The 22,478-nt window shown below is 34.7% G+C and overlaps 3 protein-coding genes across 4 annotated transcripts in view; 1 reads left to right on the top strand and 2 right to left on the bottom strand.

Moving 5' to 3' along the window:
- The window catches only part of LOC134816254 (IQ domain-containing protein K-like), a 72,934-nt gene extending 60,877 nt beyond the window's left edge, over window positions 1-12,057 (bottom strand). Inside the window, exon 1 of one of the 2 annotated variants that reach the window (XM_063825014.1) lies at window positions 12,031-12,057. The gene's annotated coding sequence lies outside the window, so the exon portion shown is untranslated. The remainder of the gene's footprint in view (window positions 1-12,030) is intronic. The other variant, XM_063825012.1, reaches the window with a different exon arrangement.
- Window positions 12,058-13,532: 1,475 nt separating this feature from the next.
- On the top strand, window positions 13,533-14,795 carry LOC134817459 (zinc finger protein OZF-like). The gene is given in 1 exon segment (XM_063826598.1): window positions 13,533-14,795. A coding segment is annotated over 1 exon segment (1,263 nt).
- Window positions 14,796-16,558: 1,763 nt separating this feature from the next.
- Window positions 16,559-17,975, bottom strand: LOC134816678 (uncharacterized). The gene is made up of 2 exons (XM_063825631.1): window positions 17,891-17,975; window positions 16,559-17,673 (listed from the first exon to the last, which is right to left on the bottom strand). Exons 1-2 carry the CDS (start codon window positions 17,892-17,894, stop codon window positions 17,363-17,365), a joined length of 315 nt encoding a protein of 104 aa, XP_063681701.1. The 5' UTR covers window positions 17,895-17,975; the 3' UTR covers window positions 16,559-17,362.
- Window positions 17,976-22,478: the final 4,503 nt, after the last annotated feature.

The following is a 22,478-nucleotide window of genomic DNA, read 5'->3' as shown; positions in this document are numbered from 1 at the left end:
GACCTATAATTAAGGCGGCTTCAGCGTCCAAGTATTGATGCGCTGTCTCCATAGCAACCTATCCGCCATAAGTCCTCCAAATTCTCCGATATAATTCATTCCTGTATCAGATCGAAGGCTCTCCACATAAGTTTCCACCACTCCTAACTCCATGATTGGGCCATCGTAATAATAGGCGGTGTGCAAATATTTTAATTTAGTGCAATTTATTCCAAATATTCTCAACAGTCACGAAGCACGCCTAATCCCCAATAATGCTATTCAAAATACTTCCCAGATATAATATCATGTTCTCCATCAAAAAGCGAAGTACAGACTGAAGGAGCGGATTTGAAAAGGGAGAGATTTTCTGTGTCCAGCATGAGGCGAACAACTTTTCTACGAGGAGTATTTTATTGAACATGTCAGGGAACGTCATTATAAATCTAAAACGCATGTTACAGAACAAAATGGTTGTTGTGTCGGAAATAAATGTGCTGTCCTTAATTCAGAAGTAAAAACTGAGTAGATAGAAATTGGAGTGAATGAAGGTTTTCTCTGCTCAGTTTGTGGGGAAAGGTTTCTGGAAGACGATAATATTATTAAGCGTATCACGTGAAAACTAAAACATCAAGATGTAATGGGCAGGAACCGAGAGTGCCCAATGTCATGACAATTTTACGGCAAAATTTGACAATATGTGACAGTATATATGACAATATATGACAATATACGACAAGATTTGACCATATATGACAATATAAGACAACATATGACAATGAATGACGAGATATGACAAGTTTGACAATATGGGACAATAGTCGACAAACCGTTGGAAAATGGCCAGGCTCGGTCACTGCCCTGTAGTGAACTTCAAAACGAAAGTGATGGTAATACTATAGGGTATATAGTATATATATAGTATATACGAATCTGTCAGTTTTTACAACGGTGGAAAACCGTCTAAATATTCGTACCGTTCACATCGAAAATCATCTCAAGAATCACATGGGGGTTAAATGTCCAGAATGTCCAGATTGTTTATATGAGTCTGCTAAGAAAGCACGTTTTAATGTTCGTCTGAAGATTGGTAAGATTGACACTGGGGAGACAACATTTAAATGTCTAGATTGTAACCAGATCAGTTTCACGAGGTAGCCAACACTTTGTCTGTTCGTTGTATTTCTAACGATTATAGTTGAACCCAGCTATAGTATCTTGAATGATAATTTATCCGTTACTCGTTCCGATCCTATTTAAAATAGTAATCGTTTGGCTTCACGTAATCGGGAATTATAATTGGTAGGATCGATGACACTAAGTTAGCATTCAAACGCGAATGCGCGGCTTCGATAAAGCAAATTTTGACAACACTCCGAACAGTCCCGTGTACTCATGCAAAGTCATAATCGTCATCATCGACTGAATTTTACGCGGCGCGCGCTAATTGTTGATTAATCGGGACTGGGCTTGAAATTGGATATTATACAGTCCTTCTCACTCATTTTACCATTGTCATTTCCTAAATATTATCATTCTTGACGGCCCTAATGTTAATGTGGATCATGATATGTGTTGGTTCAGCTGAATTACTACAAGGATGCACACGACATGACAGAAGAAGTACTCAAAGAGATTTGGAAATCAGGGTATGCTCTTAAAGGCCGCATGTTCGATCGGGACTAAAAAACCTGCAGGCAGCGGTAAGGCGAGACCGGTAAAAGCAACATTAGCTTGTAACAGGATTTTAAGTGTGAATAAGAACGTTACTGTCACCAAGGTGTAACATTCAGTGCATTGGTTATCTATAGTACTTTGTTTTTTTGTTCATTTGATTTTTGGATATTTTGGTATGTCTTACTGGTATTAATATTTATCATAAATATTCTCTGTAATTCAATTATTTTTCGAGTAAACATTTATCGGGGAACCAAAACCCGATTCCCAATCGATCTGTTATATATTCAAGTTTATTTTTCTAGTTTTAGTCATCATTATACATCTGGCCATATAACACATATAATAGCGCAACATATATTGCAATACTGAATACCATAGCCTATACATAATAAGTTTTATATCAAAATAATTTCAATGTAACTTAGCATGGCTGAAATGTAACGCTTGATTTTTGTTTATGATAATTAATCGAATTTTCAAATAACAAAATTTAGCAAGCGATTCATAATCATACTCTTATCCAGAATTCTCTTCAGATGTCATGTCCTCACATTAAAAGCGAAGTAAAGACTGAAGAAGAGGATTTAAGAAGCGAAAATGGAGGTTTCCTGTGTCCGGCATGTGGTGAACAACTTTTCTATGAGAAATATTTTATTGAACATGTCAGGGAACGTCATTATAAGCCTGACCTACAAGTACTAGAAAAGGATAAGGAACAAAGTTTGTTCAGTGAATTTACTGGAGGGTCTGTTCATGAAAATGTTACGTTACAGAACAGGATGGTTGTTGTGTTCAAAATAGATATGATGTTGTTAAATCAGAAGTAAAAACGGAGCAGATAGAAATGAATGGCATGTCTGGTAGCTTTCTCTGCTCAGTTTGTGGGGAAAAGTTTCAGGAGGAGGATAGTTTCATTAAACATATCAAATATCACGTAGAAAACTCTGGCAAACGAAAAAGATCAAAATGTGATGAATTTCAAAATGAAAATGATAGTTTTAGTCTAGGATCTGGAATCAGGAATAGATCGGACAGTGGTTGCATTCCTCTGGAAAATTGTGATCCTGAAGAAAAGATTCGTGCTACTCTTCAATATAACGTAACAATTCACTCCGGAGAGAAACCATATAAATGTCCAGATTGTTCATATGCAACAGTTCGGAAATCAAACCTAAAACAACATATGAAGACTCACTCTGGAGAGAAACCTTATAAATGTCCAGATTGTTTGTATGCAGCAGCTCGGAAATCAAACCTAAAAGTACATCTGAAGACTCACTCTGGAGATAAACTATTTAAATGTCCAGAATGTTTGTTTGCAACAGCTAATAAATCATACCTCAAAGTACATATTATGAGTATTCACTTGGGAGAGAAACCATTTAATTGTCCAGATTGTTCGTATGCAACAGCTTATCAATCATGCCTCAAAGTACATATAAAGATATAAAGACTCACTTGGGAGAGAAATCATTTAAATGTCCAAATTGTTTGTTTGCAACAGCTAATAAATCATACCTCAAAGTACATATGAAGACTCACTCTGGAGAGAAACCATATAAATGTCCAGATTGTTTGTATGCTGCAGTTCGGAAATCACACCTCAAAGAACATATGGAGACTCACTCCGGAGAGAAACCATTTAAATGTCCAAATTGTTCGTATGCAGCAGTTCGAAAATCAAAGTTATTAAGACATCAGAAAATGCATGCTAATTAAAATCATTAAAATCTTTATTCTGAGTTATTCCATTCTCTTCACTATATATTCACTAAATAGTATAACTTTAATGATGTTGTGTCCCGTGTTAAAATGAATAATTTTATCTCAATATCTAAAGTATTGTTTTGAAATACGATGAATAACTATAGTCTAGAATTTAAATCTATCTTTTTCAGTATTTAGATATTTGAATTTGGGAATAACTTGCCGAATAAAATAAAGTCAAAAACTTTCATATCATCTTAGACACAATTTTGTAGCCTTAATTGGATGTACCTAATAGGATATTATATACATAGATATGTAACAATATCTATAATTGATGATAATTTATATACGAAATAGTTTACAGAAACATTAACTATATTACCTTGATTATACATTATTTCATGCCCATGTTAATTAATATAGTTTCTGGAATGCAATTGTCTTCTTTGCTTATTTATAATGTATGTTGACTTAAATCTCCCATTTCTGACTAAATGCATCCATCAAAAACTTATCCTGTAAAACACTGTATAGTACCAAATTTATAATAGATGCACGGTACTCCTGATTCATGATAACATTAATACTGATTTTAAATTCCTCTTGAATTCTTTTATTAATTTAACCACAATAATCTTCAGATGTCATGTCCTCACATTAAAAGCGAAGTAAAGACTGAAGAAGATGTTTTGAGAAACAAAACTGGAGGTTTTCTGTGTCCAGCATGTGGTGAACAACTTTTCTATGAGAAGTATTTTATTGAACATGTCAGGGAACGTCATTATAAGCCTGACCTACAAGTACTAGAAAAGGATAAGGAACAAAGTTTGTTCAGTGAATTTACTGGAGGGTCTGTTCATGAAAATGGTTACGTTACAGAACAGGATGGTTGTTGTGTTCAAAATAGATGTGATGTTGTTAAATCAGAAGTAAAAACGGAGCAGATAGAAATTAATGGCATGTCTGGTAGCTTTCTCTGCTCAGTTTGTGGGGAAAAGTTTCAGGAGGAGGATAGTTTCATTAAACATATCAAATATCACGTAGAAAACTCTGGCAAACGAAAAATACCAAAATGTGATGAATTTCAAAATGATATTGATAATATTAGTAGTCTAGGATCTGGAATCAGGAATAGATCGGACAGTGGTTGCATTCCTCTGGAAAATTGTGATCCTGAAGAAAAGATCCGTGCTACTCTCCAATATAATGTAACAATTCAGTCCGGAGAGGAATCATATAAATGTCCAGATTGTTCATATGCAACAGTTCGGAAATCAACCCTAAAACAACATATGAAGACTCACTCTGGAGAGAAACCGTATAAATGTCCAGATTGTTTGTTTGCAACAGCTAATAAATCATACCTCAAAGTACATATGAAGACTCACTCTGGAGAGAAACCATATAAATGTCCAGATTGTTCATATGCAACAGTTCGGAAATCAAACCTAAAAGTACATCTGAAGACTCACTCGGGAGATAAACCATTTCAATGTCCAGATTGTTCGTATGTAACAGCTCGGAAATCAGATCTCAAAAATCATCTGAAGACTCACTCTGGAGAGAAACCATTTAAATGTCCAGAATGTTTGTATGCTGCAGTTCGGAAATCATACCTCAAAGTACATATTATGAGTATTCACTTGGGAGAGAAACCATTTAATTGTCCAGATTGTTCGTATGCAACAGCTTATCAATCATGCCTCAAAGTACATATGAAGACTGAGTGTTCACTCAAGACTCACTCGGGAGAGAACCATTTCAATGTCCAGATTGTTCGTATGTAACAGCTCGGAAATCGAGTATTATATCAAGTCACCAGAAAATGCATGCTGAATTAAAATCATTAAAATCTTTATTCTGAGTTATTCCATTCTCTTCACTATATTCACTAAATATTATAACTTTAATGATGTTGTGTCACGTGTTAAAATGATAAATTTTATCTGAACATCTGAAGTGTTGTTTTAAAATACGATGAATAACTAGAGTCTTTAATTTTAATCTATCGTTTTCAGTAGTTAGATATTTGAATTTGGGAATAACTTGTCGAATAAAATAATTTCAAAAACTTTCATATCATCTTAGACACAATTTTGTAGCTTATACATTATTTCTCATGCCCATGTTAATTAATATAGTTTCTGGAATGCAATTGTCTTCTTTGCTTATTAATAATGTATGTTGACTTAAATCTCCCATTTCTGACTTAATGCATCAATCAAAAATGTATCTTGCAAAACACTGTATTGTACCAATAACCAAATTTATAATAGATGCACGGCAATCTTGATTCTTGATAACATTACTACTGATTTTAAGTTCCTCTTGAATTCTTTTATTAATTTAACAAGAATACTCTTTAGATGTCATGTCCTCACATTAAAAGCGAAGTAAAGACTGAAGAAGATGTTTTGAGAAACAAAACTGGAGGTTTTCTGTGTCCAGCATGTGGCGACCAACTTTTCTATGAGAAGTATTTTATTGAACATGTCAGGGAACGTCATTATAAGCCTGACCTACAAGTACTAGAAAAGGATAAGAAACAAAGTTTGTTCAGTGAATTTACTGGAGGGTCTGTTCATGAAAATGGTTACGTTACAGAACAGGATGGTTGTTGTGTTCAAAATAGATGTGATGTTGTTAAATCAGAAGTAAAAACGGAGCAGATAGAAATTAATGGCATGTCTGGTGGCTTTCTCTGCTCAGTTTGTGGGGAAAAGTTTCAGGAGGAGGATAGTTTCATTAAACATATCAAATATCACGTAGAAAACTCTGGCAAACGAAAAAGACCAAAATGTGATGAATTTCAAAATGATAATGATAATATTAGTAGTCTAGGATCTGGAATCAGGAATAGATCGGACAGTGGTTGCATTCCTCTCGAAAATTGTGATCCTGAAGAAAAGATCCGTGCTACTCTTCAATATAACGTAACAATTCAGTCCGGAGAGAAATCATTTAAATGCCCAGAATGTTCATATGCAACAGTTCGGAAATCAAATCTCAAAGCACATATTATGAATACTCACTCGGGGGAGAAACCATTTCAATGTCCAGATTGTTCGTATGCTACAGCTCAGAAATCACATCTCAAAGTACATATGAAGACTCACTCTGGAGAGAAACCATATAAATGTCCAGATTGTTCGTATGCTGCAGTTCGGAAATCAACCCTCAAAGAACATACGACAACTCACTTGGAAGAGAAGCCATTTAAATGTCCAGATTGTTTGTATGCAACAGCTCGGAAATCAAACCTACTAGGTCATTTGAAGATTCACTCGGTATATAAACCATTTAAATGTCCACATTGTTTGTATGCAACAGTTCGGAAAGCAGATCTAAAAGATCATCTAAAGACTCACTCCGGAGAGAAACCATTTAAATGTCCAGATTGTTTGTATGCAACAGTTTGGAAATCAGATCTTAAGATACATATTACGACTCACTCCGGAGAGAAACCATTTAAATGTCCAGATTGTTCATATGCAACAGCTCGGAAATCAGTTTTTAAAGTACATACGACGACTCACTTGGAAGAGAAGCCATTTAAATGTCCAGATTGTTCGTTTGCAGCAGTTCAAAAATCACGACTCAAAGAACATATGAAGACTCACTCTGGAGAGAAACCATATAAATGTCCAGATTGTTTGTATGCTGCAGTTCGGAAATCACACCTTAAAGAACATATTATGAATATTCACTCCGGAGAGAAACCATTTAAATGTCCAAATTGTTCGTTTGCAGCAGTTAAAAAATCACGACTCAAAGAACATATGGAGACTCACTCTGGAGAGAAACCATATAAATGTCCAGATTGTTTGTATGCAGCAGCTCGGAAATCATACTTGAAAGAACATATTATGAATATTCACTCCGGAGAGAAACCATTTAAATGTCCAAAATGTTCGTATGCAGCAGTTCGGAAATCAAAGTTATTAAGACATCAGAAAATGCATGCTAATTAAAATCATTAAAATCTTTATTCTGAGTTATTCCATTCTCTTCACTATATATTCACTTAATAGTATAACTTTAATGATGTTGTGTCACGTGTTAAAATGAATAATTTTATCTCAACATCTAAAGTATTGTTTTGAACTACGATGAATAACTATAGTCTAGAATTTAAATCTATCTTTTTCAGTATTTAGATATTTGAATTTGGGAATAACTTGCCGAATAAAATAAAGTCAAAAACTTTCATATCATCTTAGACACAATTTTGTAGGCTTAATTGGATGTACCTAATAGGATATTATATACATAGATATGTAACAATATCTATAATTGATGATAATTTATATACGAAATAGTTTACAGAAACATTAACTATATTACCTTGATTATACATTATTTCATGCCCGTGTTAATAAATATAGTTTCTTGAATGCAATTGTCTTCTTTGCTTATTTATAATGTATGTTGACTTAAATCTCCCATTTCTGTTTAAATGCATCCATCAAAAACTTATCCTGTAAAACACTGTATAGTACCAAATTTATAATAGTTGCACGGCACTCCTGATTCATGATAACATTAATACTGATTTTAAATTCCTCTTGAATTCTTTTATTAATTTGACCAAAATACTCTTTAGATGTCATGTCCTCACATTAAAAGCGAAGTTAAGACTGAAGAAGAGGATTTAAGGAGCGAAAATGGAGGTTTTCTGTGTCCAGCATGCGGCGAACAACTTTTCTATGAGAAATATTTTATTGAACATATCAGGGAACGTCATTATCAGCCTGACCTACAAGTACAAGAAAAGGATGGCGAACAAAGTTTGTTCAGTGAATTTACTGGAAGCTCTGTTCATGAAAATGGTTACGTTAAAGAACAAGATGGTTGTTGTGTTCAAAATAGATGTGATGTTGTTAAATCAGAAGTAAAAACGGAGCAGATAGAAATGAATGGAGAGTCTGGTGGCTTTCTCTGCTCAGTTTGTGGGGAAAAGTTTCAGGAGGAGGATAGTTTCATTAAACATATCAAATATCACGTAGAAAACTCTGGCAAACGAAAAAGATCAAAATGTGATGAATTTCAAAATAATAATGATAATATTAGTGTAGGATCTAGAATCAGGAATAGATCGGACAGTGGTTGCATTCCTCTCGAAAATTGTGATCCTGAAGAAAAGATTCGTGCTACTCTTCAATATAATGTAACAATTCACTCCGGAGAGAAATCATATAAATGTCCAGATTGTTCATATGCAACAGTTCGGAAATCAAACCTAAAACAACATATGAAGACACACTCTGGAGAGAAACCATATAAATGTCCAGATTGTTTGTTTGCAACAGCTAATAAATCATACCTCAAAGTACATATGAAGACTCACTCTGGAGAGAAACCATATAAATGTCCAGATTGTTCATATGCAACAGTTCGGAAATCAGACCTAAAAGTACATCTGAAGACTCACTCGGGAGATAAACCATTTAAATGTCCAGAATGTTTGTTTGCAACAGCTTATAAATCATACCTCAAAGTACATATGAAGACTGAGTCTTCACTCAAGACTCACTTGGGAGAGAAACCATTTCAATGTCCAGATTGTTCGTATGTAACAGCTCGGAAATCGAGTATATCAAGTCACCAGAAAATGCATGCTGAATTAAAATCATTAAAATCTTTATTCTGAGTTATTCCATTCTCTTCACTATATTCACTAAATATTATAATTTTAATGATGTTGTGTCACGTGTTAAAATGATAAATTTTATCTGAACATCTGAAGTGTTGTTTTAAAATACGATGAATAACTAGAGTCTTTAATTTTAATCTATCCTTTTCAGTATTTAGATATTTGAATTTGGGAATAACTTGCCGAATAAAATAATTTCAAAAACTTTCATATCATCTTAGACACAATTTTGTAGATTATACATTATTTCTCATGCCCATGTTATTTCTCACTCCGGAGAGAAACCATTTAAATGTCCAAATTGTTCGTATGCAGCAGTTTGGAAATCAAAGTTATTAAGACATCAGAAAATGCATGCTAATTAAAATCATTGAAATCTTTATTCTGAGTTATTCCATTCTCAAATCAAACCTAAAAGTACATCTGAAGACTCACTCTGGAGATAAACTATTTAAATGTCCAGAATGTTCATTTGCAACAGCTAATAAATCATACCTCAAAGTACATATTATGAGTATTCACTTGGGAGAGAAACCATTTAATTGTCCAGATTGTTCGTATGCAACAGCTTATCAACCATGCCTCAAAGTACATATAAAGACTCACTTGGGAGAGAAATCATTTAAATGTCCAAATTGTTTGTTTGCAACAGCTAATAAATCATACCTCAAAGTACATATGAAGACTCACTCTGGAGAGAAACCATATAAATGTCCAGATTGTTTGTATGCTGCAATTCGGAAATCACACCTCAAAGAACATATGGTGACTCACTCCGGAGAGAAACCATTTAAATGTCCAAATTGTTCGTATGCAGCAGTTTGGAAATCAAAGTTATTAAGACATCAGAAAATGCATGCTAATTAAAATCATTGAAATCTTTATTCTGAGTTATTCCATTCTCTACACTATATATTCACTAAATAGTATAACTTTAATGATGTTGTGTCCCGTGTTAAAATGAATAATTTTATCTCAATATCTAAAGTATTGTTTTAAAATACGATGAATAACTATAGTCTAGAATTTAAATCTATCTTTTTCAGTATTTAGATATTTTAATTTGGGAATAACTTGCCGAATAAAATAAAGTCAAAAACTTTCATATCATCTTAGACACAATTTTGTAGCCTTAATTGGATGTACCTAATTATAGGAAATTATATACATAGATATGTAACAATATCTATAATTGATGATAATTTATATACGAAATAGTTTACAGAAACATTAATTATATGACCTTGATTATACATTATTTCATGCCCATGTTAATAAATATAGTTTCTGGAATGCAATTGTCTTCTTTGCTTATTAATAATGTATGTTGACTTAAATCTCCGATGTCTGACTTAATGCATCAATCAAAAATTTATCTTGCAAAACACTGTATTGTACCAATAACCAAATTTATAATAGATGCACGGCACTCCTGATTCATGATAACATTAATACTGATTTTAAGTTCCTCTTGAATTATTTTATTAATTTAACCGCAATACTCTTCAGATGTCATGTCCTCACATTTAAAGCGAAGTAAAGACTGAAGAAGATGTTTTGAGAAACAAAACTGGAGGTTTTCTGTGTCGAGCATGTGGCGACCAACTTTTCTATGAGAAATATTTTATTGAACATGTCAGGGAACGTCATTATAAGCCTGACCTACAAGTACTAGAAAAGGATAAGGAACAAAGTTTGTTCAGTGAATTTACTGGAGGGTCTGTTCATGAAAATGGTTACGTTACAGAACAGGATGGTTGTTGTGTTCAAAATAGATGTGATGTTGTTAAATCAGAAGTAAAAACGGAGCAGATAGAAATTAATGGCATGTCTGGTAGCTTTCTCTGCTCAGTTTGTGGGGGAAAGTTTCAGGAGGAGGATAGTTTCATTAAACATATCAAATATCACGTAGAAAACTCTGGCAAACGAAAAAGATCAAAATGTGATGAATTTCAAAATGATAATGATAATTTTAGTCTAGGATCTGGAATCAGGAATAGATCGGACAGTGGTTGCATTCCTCTGGAAAATTGTGATCCTGGAGAAAATAGTCGTGCTACTCTTCAATATAACGTAACAATTCACTCCGGAGAGAAATCATTTAAATGTCCAGATTGTTCATATGCAACAGTTCGGAAATCAAATCTCAAAGCACATTATATTATGAATACTCACTCGGGAGAGAAACCATTTCAATGTTCAGATTGTTCATATGCAACCGCTCTGAAATCAAACCTAAAAGTACATTTGAAGACTCACTCCGGAGAGAAACCATTTCAATGTCCAGATTGTTCATGTAAAATCCGGATTGGAGTATTATTTATGAGTCGCATTGTTGTAATGTATTCTGGGTAAAATTATCTTTATCCCAGTTGTTGCGACAAGTAACAAGAAATGCGGCCGCTTTTCTTTTGTGGATGGCCGCTCAATTTCCCGATCCGTGATGGCGTATTTATCATATTCCATACAACCTGGGGACGGCCCAGTCTTTACTGTTTATATAAACATGCAAATATGGCGAAGTGACATGCCGACTGCCGAGCGCCGCCCAGTTAATATAATTCTATATTGAATTTGAAAATCGTGTATACTTCTATGTAACCATATGTTTATTGTTTATGCAACCTGACACGGATCTGTGCAAAATAGTAATACTAACTCAAAATAATAATAATATGCTATCAATTAGTGCCTAGTGGGATACGTACATGATGAAATTAATAATGTACTTGGTTGGTTCAGCGCCGCGCGCCAACAATTATATAATTCAGATTATCTCGCAAAATAACTTTGCGCAGGTAGTCACGTGGGCGATAACAGTGCTCGCAGGCACGTACGCACGCACGCACGGTCGCAAAGCTACCATATACAAAAAAAACCTCGATCGCTAACCCTTGTCCTTGACTCTTTTGTGCCTTCGGCACGAGTCATGGATCGGGAAAAAATGCTCTTATTAGGGAAAGGAGATTACTCGACGTGTCAATGTAACTACATCGTATTCATGATCTCAAATTATTTGTTATATAGTAGTGTTGAAAGTATTAAAACTAAGATTTGTTCATATACAACAGCTCGGAAATCAGTTCTTAAAGAACATACGACAACTCACTCGGAAGAGAAACCATATAAATGTCCAGATTGTTCGTATGCAACAGCTCGGAAATCAAATCTACTAGGTCATTTGAAGATTCACTCGGTATATAAACCATTTAAATGTCCACATTGTTTGTATGCAACAGTTCGGAAAGCAGATCTCAAAGATCATCTAAAGACTCACTCCGGAGAGAAACCATTTAAATGTCCAGATTGTTTGTATGCAACAGTTTGGAAATCAGATCTTAAGATACATATTACGACTCACTCCGGAGAGAAACCATTTAAATGTCCAGATTGTTCATATGCAACAGCTCGAAAATCAGTTCTTAAAGTACATACGACGACTCACTCGGAAGAGAAACCATTTAAATGTCCAGATTGTTCGTTTGCAGCAGTTCAAAAATCACGACTCAAAGAACATATGAAGACTCACTCTGGAGAGAAACCATATAAATGTCCAGATTGTTTGTATGCTGCAGTTCGGAAATCACACCTAAAAGAACATATTATGAATATTCACTCCGGTGAGAAACCATTTAAATGTCCAAATTGTTCGTTTGCAGCAGTTAAAAAATCACGACTCAAAGAACATATGGAGACTCACTCTGGAGAGAAACCATATAAATGTCCAGATTGTTTGTATGCAGCAGCTCGGAAATCATACTTGAAAGAACATATTATGAATATTCACTCTGGAGAGAAACCATTTAAATGTCCAAATTGTTCGTATGCAGCAGTTCGGAAATCAAAGTTATTAAGACATCAGAAAATGCATGCCAATTAAAATCATTAAAAATTTTATTCTGAGTTATTCCATTCTCTTCACTATATTCACTAAATAGTATAACTTTAATGATGTTGTGTCACGTGTTAAAATGAATAATTTTATCTCAACATCTAAAGTATTGTTTTAAAATACGATGAATAACTATAGTCTAGAATTTAAATCTATCTTTTTCAGTATTTAGATATTTGAATTTGGGAATAACTTGCCGAATAAAATAAAGTCAAAAACTTTCATATCATCTTAGAAACAATTTTGTAGCCTTAATTGGATGTACCTAATAGGATATTATATACATAGATATGTAACAATATCTATAATTGATGATAATTTATATACGAAATAGATTACAGAAACATTAACTATATTACCTTGATTATACATTATTTCATGCCCATGTTAATAAATATAGTTTCTGGAATGCAATTGTCTTCTTTGCTTATTTATAATGTATGTTGACTTAAATCTCCCATTTCTGACTAAATGCATCAATCAAAAACTTATCCTGTAAAACACTGTATAGTACCAAATTTATAATAGATGCACGGCACTCCTGATTCATGATAACATTAATACTGATTTTAAATTCCTCTTGAATTCTTTTATTAATTTAACCAGAATACTCTTCAGATGTCATGTCCTCACATTAAAAGCGAAGTTAAGACTGAAGAAGAGGATTTAAGGAGCGAAAATGGAGGTTTTCTGTGTCCAGCATGCGGCGAACAACTTTTCTATGAGAAATATTTTATTGAACATATCAGGGAACGTCATTATCAGCCTGACCTACAAGTTCAAGAAAAGGATGAGGAACAAATTTTGTTCAGTGAAGTTACTGGAAGCTCTGTTCATGAAAATGGTTACGTTAAAGAACAAGATGGTTGTTGTGTTCAAAATAGATGTGATGTTGTTAAATCAGAAGTAAAAACGGAGCAGATAGAAATGAATGGAGAGTCTGGTGGCTTTCTCTGCTCAGTTTGTGGGGAAAAGTTTCAGGAGGAGGATAGTTTCATTAAACATATCAAATATCACGTAGAAAACTCTGGCAAACGAAAAAGACCAAAATGTGATGAATTTCAAAATGATAATGATAATATTAGTAGTCTAGGATCTGGAATCAGGAATAGATCGGACAGTGGTTGCATTCCTCTCGAAAATTGTGATCCTGAAGAAAAGATCCGTGCTACTCTTCAATATAACGTAACAATTCAGTCCGGAGAGAAATCATTTAAATGTCCAGATTGTTCATATGCAACAGTTCGGAAATCAAATCTCAAAGCACATATTATGACTGCTCACTCGGGGGAGAAACCATTTCAATGTTCAGATTGTTCATATGCAACCGCTCTGAAATCAAACCTAAAAGTACATCTGAAGACTCACTCTGGAGAAAAACCATTTAAATGTCCAGATTGTTTATACGCAACAGCTCGGAAATCACACCTCACAGATCATTTAAGGATTCACTCTGGAGAAAAACCATTTAAATGTCCAGATTGTTTATACGCAACAGCTCAGAAATCAAACCTCCAAGATCATTTAAAGATTCACTCTGGAGATAAACCATTTAAATGCCCAGATTGTTTGTATGCAGCAGCTCGGAAATCACATATGAAAAGACATATGAGTACTCACTCGGGAGAGAAACCATTTAAATGTCCAGATTGTTCATATGCTATAGCTCGGAAATCAGATCTCAAAGATCATCTGAAGACTCACTCTTGAGAGAGACCATTGAAATGTCCAGATTGTTTGTATGCAACAGCTCGGAAATCAAACCTAAAAGTACATTTGATGACATACTCGGGAGATAAACCATTTAAATGTTCAAATTGCTCGTATGCAGCAGTTCGGAAATCAAATTTATTAAGACATCAGAAAATGCATGCTAATTAAAATCATTAAATTTAAAATCTTTATTCTGAGTTATTCCATTCTCTTCACTATATTCACTTACATATAACAGTACATGTATAATGAAAACTCATTTGGGAGAGAAAACATTTGCATTTAGGGGCCATCTACTTAGGACGTCCGGCAAATAGGGAGGGGGTGGTTCTGGAATTTTGGACAAATCCGGACAGGGGGAGGGGGTGGTTTCTGAAAATACGGAAGTCCGGAAATGTTGACAGAATTAACGAATAAGTCCCATTTGTTTCAACTCTTTGACACTAATTACTCTGTAAGTTAAGATCCCTGTATTTTGAACAAGAACTTAAATGTAACTGTGCTAAACTTGTTCGACACTTAATGTATTATTGTCTATTTTAAGTAACTACTCATTTTTTTTAATGATAGTTGGTGACGAAGTGAGAGTGTCCACTCAGTGTTTCAAAACAAATTAGCTGTCGACGTTTCGGCATCATGCCTTTGTCATTGATCGACCCACTCATAAGGTCATATGAGCGAAGAAAGATTACCAACTACACATTTTATTAACAATGAATTTGAGTTGGATTTATTTGTACTCTTAAGAGTAGCTGGAAATCTGGACGTCCGGAGGAGGGGGGGGGGGGTAGTTTTGAAAATTCGGATACACCCGGACAGGGAGAGGGGGGTGGTCTGAAAATCTGCAATTTTTGCTGACGTCTTAAGTAGATGGCCCCTTAAATGTCCTAATTGTTTGTACGCAGCAGCTAAAAAGTCGAATTTACTAAATCACCATAAAATGCATGCTAGTTAGAATCATTAAAATCTTTATTCTGAGTATAATTCTCTTTTTTATCATTATTGTGCACATTATGTGCACTAAATAGTGTAATTTTATGATGTCGTGTCAAGTGTTAAAATGATTAATTTTATCTGATCATTTGAAGTGTTTTTTAAGACACCTCCTAGTATAGGACGTAATGATATTTGTTATTTGTTACGAAATACTTTAATTTTATAGAAACATTTTCAATAATAATTGTGATGACGATTTGCTTGTTTTCGTTCGTTTGTTTGTTTGTTTGTTTGTTTGATTGTTTGTTTGTTTGTTTGTTTGTTTGTTTGTTTGTTTGTCTGTTTGTTTGTCTGTTTGTTTGTTTGTTTGTTTGTTTGTTTGTTTGTTTGTTTGTTTGATTGTTTGTTTGTTTGTTTGTTTGTTTGTTTGTTTGTTTGTTTGTTTGTTTGTTTGTTTGTTGTTTGTTGTAACGTACTGACCGATCAATCACGAAAATGGTAAGAGTTATGAGACTGGTTTTTTTTCGGCCATGGTTTATTGGTGCTGGCAAAACTCTGACGAAGCGACATAATTAAAGTTTCATCCGACAGTCTTTGACTCTTGTATTTTGGATCTCAGATAAGCCTTCGGAGTCAGTACAATCACTCTTGGTTATCTGGTAGGTAGTATTTACTAGGGCAAAAATTAAATATTTATTAGTGTCGTTGAACCCAATGATACCTTCGTTAAGTTGCTTTTTGATACTCGGTAAAAGACAATAAAAGGAAATTTGAGTCTGAAAGTTAAACAAGTTAACATGTTACTTTAAACATATATTGATAAATATAATGAACATTTTTTGCTATTCTGTATTCTGGAGTCGGAGATGCTTGATTAGATGATATGAAAATATTTTGAAACTGCTCTAAATTTATTTGAAAAAATTTGCTAAAATTTGTCAAAGTTGTATACCGCCATGCATTAACTTACTCGTTGTACTTTTTTCAATTTATAAGTTAGTTTATTTTATTCGTGCCAACACCATCATACCTCCTCTCCACCCTCATGCAAACTGGTAGTTGTCAAATTCAACCAGAAACTCTCATAAATCAGCTCAACTGGTGATAAATATACAAAACTAAACATTCAGCGCATTTATTTAATCTAAAGAAATGTTCATTGATCATTCCAAATTCTCCAGGAATTCATGCATCAAATTTTTATGTTTAATGGACAACTTTCTAGGGAATCAATTTCATGCAACACTATTTATTTGATTCTTACCCTCTGCTAAAATATATTGTATTACTTTAATGTAATAATATACAGTAAGTAATTTTTTTTTAAACTTTTAACGAATGCTCTTTCATTTAGAAAATTACATATATTCTCTAAATTCAATGGCCCATGAAACATGCAATCATCAGAATACAAATAATCCCTTTTAATTTAAAATTATCGAATTATAATAAAGACATTTTCCTCCAGACCTTGTGTGGAAATGTTCTTCAGTTCTTACCACTTGACTGGCTATAATATTAATAAATTGTCTTTGTTGAATGTGGCTTTCAGCTTCCCATCAGACAATGTAATTTACCTTGAACGTTCGACTAATCAACCTCAGTTCTTTAACTTATATAGTCCAAGCAAACTCGACTATCTGTTCGGTTCAATTCACTGTTTTTTTAACATAAGGACTTCCTTGCAGCATCACCGTCCACACAGCATTGTCTTTAAAACCACCGTACATTTGATCCCCACTATAATTACACTCAATATTCTCAGAATAAAAAAGCTTATCAGCCCTCTCTGGAGTCCCTCAAACTTGTGAGTTAGCACCGTTACAGTTGCTCCCCGTCTCACTGTCAGCCCTCTCCACATCTCTCTCCCTGATCTGAGGACTGGCTACCACCGGACTGTACCTCTGTTGGTCCACGTCCGGCATGTCCCCCACGTTTTTCAATACCATTGTTCTGTTTGGGTCGTCCGGGATGGTCGGGGCGATGCTTTTTATTTTGTTCTTTCCTTTAGAGCGGTACTTGCAGCGACACACCATGAGGACGATGAACGCGAAGAAAAGGACGCTGAATATCATGAGGGGCACATAGCCTCGTTTCTTTATTGGTTTACCTGAAACGTGTAGTGTAATGTGGGATATTCGTGCAATTGGATTGAGCAGAGTACAACACATGAAATATTCGAGTGTAACTTCAGTTTTTATCTTAAAATCTGCGAACCGTGATCAGTGTAAAATTCTAGATAATGTCATAAAGATGCCCTGAAATACCTTAAAATGTCCTAAAAAACCACAAAATATCATACTAAATGCTAATCTAAGATTACTCACCCATATTTAAAAAACCTCTTTAAACCCGTATCTGATACACCCAATAAAACTCTTACTTCACATCAACCCTGTCAAATTGTGTGTTGTTAACGTTTTATATAGATAATCAACGAATAAATCAAATCAATTAGAGACAAATTGTTTTGATAATGTTTTGGTATTTAAATTGTACATTCGTTTGGCCAAATTGAAGAATAAAATTATTAAAATTTCATACAAAAATAACTGAAATCGAATCACAAAACTCTGAAGGAAAATAAATGCAAGCTTAATCTGACTGATGACAGGAATTATCATTTCCAACTTAACCCAGTTCAAGTCAGTTCAAGTCATTTAAGATTTCCGGATATCAATGATCGACGTTATCCCAAATAACACGGTTAGTGGTTAAAGATAATACTCCAAAACTATCTAGAAAGCGTTAAAGCATAGCCACGTAACAAAATTATGTGTTTATTGATATGTATGATAAATAGAACTACATTGACTAACTAAAATGGGAATTAGCTCGAGATAGGGTGCTATAACGAATTAGGGTCGTAACAAGATAATGAATAGATTAGCGTCATTATGTGGGTGATAATTCTGCATATTTTAAGTTTAGGTCAATCATATTCAAAGTTTATGTCATATAAATCTACTGCGGTCTTCAAAATATCAATACTGACTGTGGTCTGCGTCGGGAATTAAATATGATTATCAATATCATGGGCCTGCGCTTGAGTTCTAATTGTGTATTTTGTTGCCCGGTGAAATTATAACCGGCTCTCAGTCGTGATTATCCTGTCCGTCCATGTTATATTGCTAATTCAGCAGCTGAGTAATAAATATACTAATATAGTAATATCTCCAGGGAGCTGTCAGTGTCAGAATAAACTGACAGAATTTCAGAAGCAAATTTTCAAGAATCCGGAGTCTCTAACAAAGGTAGGATTATATTTATAAAAACGAAAATGAAACGCCTGAAATAGTGACATGCTTCTATGGACTAGGTTTATGGGCATGCAGGTTTTGTAATTTTTATAAAATCTGAAGGTGCTAATTGATGATAATTTGCTGGTATGCGCTAAATTTCACCTGCAGAGTTTGTTTTAATCTCGGATTGAAAGTGTCTGAAAGAAAGCACTAGACTTTTATAGTCCGACTTGTGTGTAGGACTGTGAGTTGGACTTGCTGCTTGTTAATACAAGAAATGATTAATTAAATAGAATTAAAGACTATGTCATATTATGTCAAAACCGCAATGATTTTGAACTCATCGTCGTTCACATATTATGTAATCAATATTTTAGCAATTTTTACCCCCATCCTCGGCCTCCTCCGTAATCAAAACCCCCCGCTCCTGACAGCAAAATTACGTAATCATGACCTAACCCCCCCCCCCCCCCCCCCCCCCCCCCCCCCCCTTTTTTTGACATTCACCCCCTGGAAAACACTTTTCTCTACGTTTCATGCTACCCTGATCATTATGAGCCGAAATCATTGTTATGATATCCGGCTGAGCACCTCCCCAACTACTTACTTTAGCAGCCGGATACCCGATCAATTCCTGAATTTTATCACTGCACTATCAGAGTGAAATTGAGTGGAATTTGAGTTAAAATATTGTCAAATCTTTCTTATTCTAGAGGGTAAAAAAGAAAATGTTGATTACGTAATCAACAGCCAACCCCCCCCCCCCCCCCTGTAATCAACCGTAATCATTTGGGAACCCCGGCCCTCCCCCTCGGCTGATTACGTAATATGTGAACAACCCCTAATTAATGGCGAAAATACGGACGGACAGCAAATTGGAATTGTAGCGCCGCAACAACTTCGAAGCCAAAGAAACTTCGAACGGAATATAAAATTATTAGATTATTATTGCCGCACTGACTGTCACATAAACCTGTATTGGCTGACCATTGGTCTCCGTAATGGTAAACAAGGCTTAGACGACAACCGCTCAACTAAAATGCATTCACACTTTTCGGGAATAAAATGTCATTATAAAACAGTTAATATGTAATACCCTACGCATACGGTTTAATATTCATCAACAACGCGACCGGTGTTTACAATTTGAATTACAACCATTGCACAAATTAACAATAATACATGATTTTGATCAAGCGAATTTGCAAGCAAATAAATCAAATAATCGATTGTTCGTCTGAATTGCAGAATGTCTTGCGGCCTTTATAACACTTAAAGATTGCAATTTGAGAGACCAAATCAGGAATATTATCATTTATTATTTTGTTAATTGGGCTAAGTTGTTGATTAATGCTATTAAGTATTAAGAATAATGATAAAATTATTATCAATTACCTATGACACGATTGAGCTGTCGCACATTACACTTGACAAGAAATTATTGCAAAAGATTGAACTCAATTGTACAAAAGTTCAATTAGCATGCCGGAAATAATAAACAAAACGCTTAACTGCTAATCAAAAAAGCACGAAGATAAGTTTCAAGGACAGTAAGCCATTAGAAATAATTAGGGTCATTAGGCATAACTAGTTAACAATATTGCACCTATGTGCCGGTGAGCAGGTTGGTTTAGAAATTACTGTATTTGCACGTGCCTGGTCCGTAAAACAGGCGTTATTATTGGATCTGTACGAACTCCGCCAATTTTCGCACATACTCATGATTCCATAGCACTCAATATACAAATGTGCTACATTCGTTATAGCGCTGCTGGCACATGGCCGAACTCACAAACATACGAAAGTTACAAATATTGCAAACTACAGCCTGAATTTATTAACAGCTGGATTCAGAAGGTATTTGGATTGAGAAAGTCTCAACAGTGGATTTGAAAGGTATAAGGGTTCAACGATGTAAAAATAGTCCAAGGCTGACGTATTGTAGGGTGATGTCTACCAGTGGTAACTCCAACTCATTTCTCTCTGGAGCACATTCGTAATGGTATGGTCCATTTAAATTAGATTTTAGGACGGGAAATTTAGCTAAACTGCACCCGTTTATAGCTCGTTAAATAGGCTATATGATTTCCCGAAATTAAAAAGCCTTAAATTTACGATTCTTAATTAAAACTAGTTCTGTATATCCACACATTTAACTCCTTCCAAAAGTTTTTAAAAAAAGCTAAAATAATAATACACCACATAATATACCTACACCACCAAAAATAACTTCTACTGCTAACATAATATTAATTCAATATGTGACTAAATAACTAAGTGCTGTTCCTGATCTTTGGCCAAAACAGGATAGGTCTACTGGACTTATAAAATCATTGCCCAATATCAGCACAACCGAGCTATGATTACACTGATAAAAATACCACCACAAATTACAACAAATCTGCCTCAATAATTCCGATGACTCATGATTGAAACACTTGTGATTGAAATAATTATCAGACATGATCTCAAATCTATAACGAGGTGAACTGTGGTGGCCGTTGCCAACTGGGATGTCTGATCCAATTCTAGCTATGAGGTAGTTTCCCAAATATTAAACGGTGGATTACCTGCTCTGTTAATAGATTTTCTTTTTATCTTCTTGCTTCTAAATAATATGCACATTTTTAATAAACCGACGCGAGCCAACGTTCAACAATATGCTCCGAACGTTTTGTATTGCAATAGTTGTCACGAAAGAAGGAGCAGTGATTATAAAACACTAGTACATGAGTAACATGACATGGAGGCTACTAGTTCACTGCTGTGATATATCTCTCTTTGACAAAACTGAAAGTAATCTAGACTCGTCCGGTAGTGGTCGGTACGTGGCTGTCTTTACTAATGTACTAATGGACTGCCGGACAGTACAGAATACACATCTGATAAAGCAGCATGAACATGTTGGCTTATTTCCTAGTCCTTAATTGAATTAGTCAATATTTACTGTAATTAATCACAATATCCCCGGTCTATACCCCACTTGAGTAATTCATCTGGGAAGATATCACGTGATTCAGAACTTACAAAATTTTGTTTGCCTAGACAAGAACAAATTATTCCTCTTCAACATATTTATAAATTTTTGGTTAATTAAAAGAATGTGCTATACCAGAGGTATCGTAAAAACAGCCTACGTCGTAAAACCAATTTGAGTCAAAATATAGGTTAAAAAGCTTCCACCACATGTATGTAATGATGAAATTGAGTATTGTATATATGAGTACGTCAACCAGGATGACGGCATCCTCACAGCTTATCCGACACCTAACAGCCCTCTAACTAACCGAACTTTGGAGTTGAGGAATGGCTCAATGCGAACCTAATTCTGGGTGAACCATAATGCACCAGCAGTGAATCCTCGCCCGCCGGCCGCCACAAGCATTGTAAATGTAAAAAACTGTGATGGTAGTTTGATTTGCCTCAGCCAGGATGGTGGCATCCTTTCAACTTCGACACCTTACGGCCCTCCGACTATCAGTATCACTAACCCAATTTAATTGTGGTTGAGGGATGATTTAGGGTGGACCTAATTTTATATGGACCATAATACACATAATATACATAACAATACTTATGCAATGAATTCGAGCCCGCTACAATTGGCCATGTACATTAAAATTCGTGCGAGTAAAGTATCTTCCTGAAAAGAATCACGGCAAAACCAGGAGAC

The sequence above is a fragment of the Bolinopsis microptera genome, chromosome 6 (genome assembly GCF_026151205.1).
Source record: "Bolinopsis microptera isolate Bmic1 chromosome 6, MBARI_Bmic_1.0, whole genome shotgun sequence".
NCBI lineage: Eukaryota > Metazoa > Ctenophora > Tentaculata > Lobata > Bolinopsidae > Bolinopsis > Bolinopsis microptera.
Note: the sequence above shows the minus strand (reverse complement) of the source record. Positions and strands in the feature narration are given on the sequence as shown.